The sequence below is a fragment of the Lottia gigantea genome (assembly GCF_000327385.1).
Source record: "Lottia gigantea unplaced genomic scaffold LOTGIsca_91, whole genome shotgun sequence".
In the NCBI taxonomy this organism is placed as follows: domain Eukaryota; kingdom Metazoa; phylum Mollusca; class Gastropoda; family Lottiidae; genus Lottia; species Lottia gigantea.
In genome coordinates this window covers 744,148-752,810 of record NW_008710984.1, presented here as the reverse complement: position 1 = coordinate 752,810, position 8,663 = coordinate 744,148, and the positions used below count along the sequence as shown (strand labels likewise).

At 32.8% G+C, this 8,663-nt stretch overlaps 1 protein-coding gene across 1 annotated transcript; it reads right to left on the bottom strand.

The window, feature by feature from the left end:
- Positions 1-7,130: 7,130 nt before the first annotated feature.
- LOTGIDRAFT_169970 (hypothetical protein) lies at positions 7,131-7,913 on the bottom strand (the record flags this gene model as incomplete). Its single annotated transcript, XM_009068600.1, has 1 exon — positions 7,131-7,913. The coding sequence occupies one exon, from the start codon at positions 7,911-7,913 to the stop codon at positions 7,131-7,133; it is 783 nt and encodes a 260-aa protein (XP_009066848.1).
- Between the last annotated feature and the right edge of the window lie 750 nt (positions 7,914-8,663).

Sequence of the window (8,663 nt, the reverse complement as noted above, 5' to 3'; positions counted from 1 at the left end):
TTGGTCCACTTTCTTCCTTCTCGGTTTTACATATCCAAGTATAACCTCGTAGTCGTGTTTTATCTCTTACTGAAAAAAGGGCGATCAGTTAATAGATGAGTTTTTGTCTGTGTGTCACTGCACTAAATCATGAACAAGGAAGTCATAATATAACAGATTTCAGAGCAACAACACAAGATAACAGGCAATCTTTCTAAGATAGATCGCTATCTAATTGTAAATTTGTTTAACCCTCGTCTTTGGTTCATCTCTCATATTTCGAAAGGATAGTTTTGAGTACAATGTTTTATTATTTTAGCTATTTGAACGTATATGTTTGTTTGTATATGGTGGTTATGTATAAATGTTTATATATTAGCCCGATAAAAGACTAGAATTAATGAAGCTAACGTTAACATTAGTACTTATATTATTAATAAACGTCATATGTAATGAAAACTTTGAAAATAAATATCACACTACAACATATTTTTAGATTTGTTAGAAATAAGTCCTCGGGTAAGGATAACTGGTGAAGGTTCAAAGCCACACTAATAGTGATCAACAAAGTAATGCTAGATTTACTTGACTTTCTTAAAACATTGTTTTATCTTCGTTTGAATGATTGAAAAAGTAAATTTCACGATAAGACTTATATAATGGGTTTGTTTTAGTATTATGCTTGTACGTTACATCATTTCTGACAACTCACATTCCAAGAAAGAAAATATAAGATCTAAACCTTTTCGTTCTTAGGACAGAAAAACCAATTAAAAAGTCAATTATTGAATATTATGTCCCGCGACATCAGTCGAATAGGAATCAAAGCAGCAGCTTCCAAAAGGTAATATTGAATACAATCGATCCTCTGCAGAAGAAGTCCTTAACTAATTTCTATCATTCAACTTATTTGTTTAATATTACAGAAGTTATAAATTTGATCCTTGATGATAACATTCAAATTAATTTCTTTACCATTATCACACACGCATGAATTTTTATCATTATAAATATTTCCTTTGCATTATTGATTACCAGTGTTTCAATATGATTTAAAGAAAATAACCAAGACAATTCGATTTCAAGTAGAAAATCCCATCATGGGTATTTTATAAGTCGAAAAACCAAAGTTAAATTATCATTTTTGTTTTAAAATAAAATGGGATTAGATAGAACACTCTTTCAAAACTGTGATGAGAAATTTGCCTGCAGTTCACGTTGTCTGCAAGAGACTTGTCACTGAAGTGCAACCCTATGTTGAAAAGTGAAAAGTTACGCAGCGTTTTCTTGTCTACTGAAACAATGTGCCACAACAATCTGTTACTTAAAAATACAAAACTATGTTTGAAACAGTAAATTTGGACAAATGAAAGCATGTAGAACACTGATTAGTTATATGCTTAGATGACCACCACATTAAGATAATGGTACCATCCCACAGCAAGCAACAACATACTGATTAAAAGGAGTTTATTTAATAAGAGTAGTATACTATAAAATTGCGTCCGTTAATCACTAGAGGTTACGCCTACATGCATGTGCCTGTGCTTTCGTAACATTGCTTAACGGCAATGTTACAACCTAAAATTCCTAAATGTCGCTAAAAGATTATTAGGAATTCGTGAGTGTCTCATAAAGTTGGATTCTAATTTTCTTATTAAATAAACTCCCTTTATGTTGTTGCTTGCTGTAGGATGACAATGTAGATTGTTGAAACGTAGTGTGTAATATAACTAAGGAGTAATATATCATAAAATTGTGTCCGTTATTTAATCACGAATTCCTAGGATGTGATAAGATTTTGTGATTATTCATGCAAGGACAATGTTTCGAAATAAATTCATTAGTTTCATCTCACGAGAAATGGTAACCTTTTTTCCCAATAATTCTAATGTTTTAAATATATGTCAATGCAATCAATAATATATGAAACATAAAATTTCAAAATTTTTGGGATTTCAATAAAAATAGGCATGGATTGGAATCTACACCTAAATTCTCTAGCCAAAATTTTAACATCGAAGATGAATGTTTGTGTATAAGCTAAATATGATTGAACCCTTTTAAAAAGCATACATTAAAATCTTAAGTGAATTTGATAAAAACTAGTTATTTTCTTAACTGCCCAGTGCATACACAAAAATCAACGTTATATTATCGTTCATCAATTGAAGCACTCTACAGATATAACCTTATTTTATATCTTTATATCTTTGATTTGATCTAGTTATACATATTTTATGAGGAAAGATATCACGAATGATGCATTATGTAATAATATCATATTATACGTTTTATTAGTTTTCTTTTTTTTTACGCACTCGATAATATGATTAGTGAATTCACAATACAGTGCTATACTTTTACATTTAGTTTCTGTCCATTAACAATATATGCTACATACATTAGTGTCTGCTTAATTTATTTCCCCTTATGACTTTTCATCACATTGGAAATTGATTTGCAAGCTTGAATTGAGAAACTTATAATACCTTGGTATTTAATGATATTCTATCAAACAAAGACCGGAAATTTAAAGTATTGCAATAGACGAAATATATAACATAGAACAATTAAAGGTCTACCATAACATAGCCATGATATCATATGGAGTTATCAGACAGCGTATCATTATGTACATATAATGAACGTTTAATCTATAATATACTTTATGTAATTGTTTTAGACACATATTATTATATGAATAATAAGGTAGCGTATATAAGTATTTCCACTCTGTACAATCAGTCCTGTACGAATAACATCGAATTACTAAAAATCGACATTGAGTCCTTTTTGTTATTCATATTTCATTCCATGGTTTAAGTAATATAATTGTTTGGTGTACTATATTTTATACGAAATAAATATATTATTATGATAAGTAAGTAATTAATTTTCTTTATCACTGTTATTTGTGTGTAGAAATGATGCGAGCGCCCAAGAAAAGAAACTTGAAGCGGATTGCGTCAATCAGTTAAAGTCGAAAATATAACTGGGTCATCAAACCATGAAGTTTTAGAAAACCATAAATCCCTAAAAAGCTAGATTCAATCATCACTGTAGCTTGATTTTAATTTTAAAAAGTTATGCCGACAAACAGATCCTCACTCGTAAAAAAATCCATATTATTATATAAATCTGCCACCGTAATATTGAGTCTATCATCAAAATAATTGAGCAGACGAGCAAATTGCTACAAATTATCACATTTTAAATTACACATCCCCCGAATACAGCTAGACTTGATTACAACGATATTATTGCAAGACAATATAATTACATTCTATATTACAGATAAAACATTAAAAATATAAAAACCCACTGAATAGCATGTCTGTTTCCAGAAACAAATTACTTCTGAACAGAAGTGATGATTAGATTCGTAATTTGATGACCATGTGTTCAAATTGTACAAATCAATACGCCAATCCAAAAATTCAACTATCACAAAACATTGTCTTAAGTGTATACAGGGCTAAAATGATACCTTTTCTAAAAATACATCAGATATTTATAATAAACTGATATATTTGAAATATGATTCGAACGCCATGATATGAAGTAAAGCGTGGTTTGTTATCAAGTTGGGAATACAAGCACCATCAGATACGCAACCTTCGCCTTTGTAAAACGCCAATATTATAAAAATTTGCTTTTTAGAATATTTTGATTGAAAAGCGAATTCCTACAAGCCCATTGAAGAAATCTGATCTGATACAACAGCTATCAGAAAGCCGATAGAATAGACGAAGGTGGGCATAATATGATCTTCTAAGCTATCCAGAACTATTCAAGGTAGAAGTTTTTCAATAAACTTCACTCCTTCCAATTGTCATTACAATTTAAAGATGTTTACGGCGCAGAAAATATTATTATTTTCGCATTACTAGCGATGCATTTTAAATGTGTAATCGTCATTGAGAATTTCTTCGGAATCACAATGTATATCCCAAGATAGTCCTAATCGACTTGAATTTCAAAAGATTCATCATAGCGTACTAATACTTGGTTATGTAGGTTATCATAAACTTAATTCCTTTTCTACTATTTTAATGTCCTCAAAATAAGATATTATGTTGCCCAAGAATCGATCAAGAACAAACCTTAGTCAAAAGATTAGGCTTTCTGTAAAGATCGTTGGTTGCACATCCTATTTTGTATGTCCTGAAAGCCATGTCACTGTCCTTCATTTGTCACTTTTTCATGCAAAGTGTCAAATGGTCCTAATTACATAATAAATACACAATGTCCCTGAACTGTAACGCCAACACGACTTGTGGGTATATTATGTCAAAGGAAATAAAAGACAAAAATAAAATGACCGTATTATCCGAGGAAATATTGGTCTTAATAAACAGAACCAAATGGCGATAAATGTTATCAGAATAATAATTCATAGTCCGTACTCAAATTCATCATAGACATTGGCCCTTGACCTTAGTTATTGACTGGAAGAATATTACAGATGGATTATTGACATTATGACGCGACCTTCATATTCACCACGTGACCTAAACATCAACCGTAACCTTCCGACTTAGCCTTGTCAACATTCCGTTACAAATACTGTGTTTTTCTAGTCTTAGAACCACACCAAAAACCACTCTAAAACATGGAATGTAACCTAACTTTACCAAATGAATTAGCTGCGAATACGTATCAACCGCTAAAAAATCTACGAAAAATCAGATCGGTTCCTACGTTGCTAAAATCTTGTATCTATCGACATTGATCTTTTTTGATAGTCACCGCATCAGATAATATGCGATTGTTTTTAGTTTCTGTAACTTCGATTCCTGTCCACTCATAAACTAAGATTATCACACAGTTCAGATAAGGTAACTATATCCAGGTTATTATGATCTATATTTCCCGTTCAAAATGACCCTTCCATAACCTGTCGTCATAAAACCTATCAGACGTCTCTATCACGTACTGTTCTAATCACTATAATTGGCCATAGAGACAATATGACAACTAAAGTCAATTAAATCATCGCTTTTATCAGACATCTAGACAATTGTTTTAGCATATTAATGTCGTATAATACTAATTCCATTAGCAAATGCACTCAAACCCCATGAGAAAGAGTTTAGGCTGGAATTGGCTTGAAATCATAAAAAAGAGTTACTCCAACGACCCTGTCCCTCTCGAATCGAAAAAGATATCTATGTTCTGTCCGAAGAGTAGTCGGAAAAGTTCTGCCTTGTAGAAAGAGAAGAGCAGTCCCATTAAAATTTGCAACGGAGATGATTATGCAAAGGTCCGCTTAATATTAGGCGACGGTTCTGCGATGTTCGCCGATAATCTGCAATGGATCTGCTGGACAAGACTGGTCGGCTAATATTGTCGATGTATCGGATATATTTAGCGATGTATTGGCGAGGTTCATAGAATGTTCTCAACTACTTGGCGATCATCCGCTAACCATTATAGGGGCAATATGCTTGTGATGCTTAGCACTGAGGTTGGTTGGAGAGATGTGGCCTCCACACTTCTTACTGCTGCTTCTCTTGCCCTTCTGGTATGCTTAATTATTTATTAATTAATTATAACGTTTATAAAATTGAATTAATCAATGGTCGAAAACGTTTTGTGTTCACTGGATCCTAAAACTGGACAACTGTAAAAGAATTTGCTAATTATATATCTCCAATGATATATTAAACTTGTTTCGTGACAACAGTTAAAATCTGTCTAGTATTCGACCGTCCTTTGATACACAGAGTGATGAAATACATTAGACATCATCAAACTAACAACTGTAATATGATATCTTAAACGTAACTGAGATGCCGTTAAGTGTAGACAAAATATATTTTCCAGAGTAGATTAAAGGAGTATTAATTTTTAGATTAACACGTGAAGCTCAGTCGTTATTTTGAATGAAAACACGCAACAGCTTTATAAAGATATTGGAATAGGCAATTTGTACAAATAACCAAAGGTCCGGTTTTAAATCTTCCTTGCTACTGTCGAGAAATCTAAATTGAATGATGGCACTCTTTTAGGGAGATCTCATTTAATCGTGGTATATGTACCCCCTGTGTTATCAGCAGGTGATACTATAAAAGACTATTCAGAAATTCAGAAAATGCGCGAGGATGTCGATCAAACACCCTTGTAAGGCCAATAATTCTTTGATTCTACCCATTAAAAATCTTTCATTTAAATGTTTGGGTTTTAGTTGCACGTGTAGGACTAATAAGAGATAGCCACCAAGTTCGTGTTAAAACAACCAAAAGGATTTAGAACCATGAGTCAAAGAGCCTATAATATTACCTGTGTGTTCTATGGAAACTCTGTTTTATGTTTGATCAGCATCTAGGGATGAAATTTGCATCTATAACCTAATAGAATACCAAGAAAAGTAAAAAATACGACTTTAATGTAATTTATTGTCACACTTCAACATACATTATATCCACCCTGTGATTTCATTGAGTATAAACACAATAAATTGAGTTGAGATAAAAAGAACCTTTTCCACAAATCAAAATAAAAACCTATTTGATTAGTACAGCTCACGCTATATGCTAATTATTTACATACACTGCAAGCCCCTCAAATTATACAACATGATGCACAGTTACCTCCCTTGAGACGTATTAAAACATGCAATGGAACATTATATTACATATAAATGTAAATGTGTCTACAATGACATTGTTCAGGACATAAAGTGGTTGATTAAAGATACTTTATTCTTTCGAATAATTATTGTTAAAGCGATCGTCATTCAATGGAGTGGGATACCAAACGGAAACTTTTTACTTTCATTGTGTAACAGATGTTGCATCTGTCCAATTAAATTTCTTCGGCATTCGTTAAAGAAAAAAGTATTGACCACTGAGTTTCGCGAATATCTGTCGAAAATCTATATTGAAATCGTTATTCTTTAACTACATTTCTGAATTCTATGAAAAATCCTTTTGATTTCCACAGCATTCATATACCTACATGTCTCTATTGAGACCAAATGCTTCAAGACTGTGGCAGTATAAACCATCCATGTCTCTATTGAGACCAAATGCTTCAAGACTGTGCCAGTATAAACCATCCAAGTCTGTATTGAGAACAAATGCTTCAAGACTGTGCCAGTATAAACCATCCAAGTCTCTATTGAGACCAAATGCTTCAAGACTGTGCTAGTATAAACCATCCAAGTTTGTATTGAGACCAAATGCTTCAAGACTGTGCCAGTGTAAACCATCCAAGTCTGTATTGAGACCAAATGCTTCAAGACTGTGCCAGTATAAACCATCCAAGTCTGTATTGAGACCAAATGCTTGAAGACTGTGGCAGTATAAACCATCCATGTCTCTATTGAGACCAAATGCTTCAAGACTGTGCCAGAATAAACCATCCAAGTCTGTATTGAGACCAAATGCTTCAAGACTGTGGCAGTATAAACCATCCATGTCTCTATTGAGACCAAATGCTTCAAGACTGTGCCAGTATAAACCATCCAAGTCTCTATTGAGACCAAATGCTTCAAGACTGTGGCAATATGAACCACCCAGGTCTATATTGAGATCAAATGCTTCAAGACTGTGGCAGTATAAACCATCCATGTCTCTATTGAGACCAAATGCTTCAAGACTGTGCCAGTATAAACCATCCAAGTCTGTATTGAGACCAAATGCTTCAAGACTGTGGCAGTATAAACCACCCATGTCTATACTGAGACCAAATGCTTCAAGACTGTGCCAGTATAAACCATCCAAGTCTCTATTGAGACCAAATGCTTCAAGACTGTGCCAGTATAAACCATCCAAGTTTGTATTGAGATCAAATGCTTCAAGACTGTGGCAGTATAAACCATCCATGTCTCTATTGAGACCAAATGCTTCAAGACTGTGCCAGTATAAACCATCCAAGTCGGTATTGGGACCAAATGCTTCAAGACTGTGGCAGTATGAACCATCCATGTCTCTATTGAGACCAAATGCTTCAAGACTGTGGCAGTATAAACCATCCAAGTCTGTATTGGGACCAAATGCTTCAAGACTGTGGCAGTATAAACCATTCAAATCTCTATTCAGACCAAATGCTTCAAGACGATATAGCAGTATACACTAATCAAGACTCTATTGACTATTATTGACTTTATGACAGTTATGACTGAGTTTATGAAATGTTTTAGTTTGATTAATGACCTTACAGTTGAAATTATTCAATAATTAATTAATTCTACTTCAATTTTATTGAATTGTTATGAAATTAACGAGTATTATCTACTTTGATCACTTCTGAAGAAAATAAATTAAAGAGTCCCCAATGACACTTTCTATTATAAAATCGAAATTTTATTACATGTTGAAATTCTGATTAGGGCTGGAAAATGTGTAGGAGCATGTTTTCGCACTATTTTAAGCAGTCATTTCTTTTTGATTAACTGATATATGACATGAAAATTTATTCAAATTACTACCATTATGAAAAATAATTATTGCAAGAAATACAACGTTTTACATAAATACGCAGATGATATGAAATGGACATTAAAGGTTTATATTCAGCTTGCAAAACAACATACATGACAAATTGCGTTGATTTTGGATAAGGACTAAAACATAATGGTAGCATCAAAGCTGCCTAGATGGCTTTGACAAATTGAAACAAACGAAAATGTACTTAAGTTATATGGTTAGCATTTGTTGACAACAACGATCCAAAAA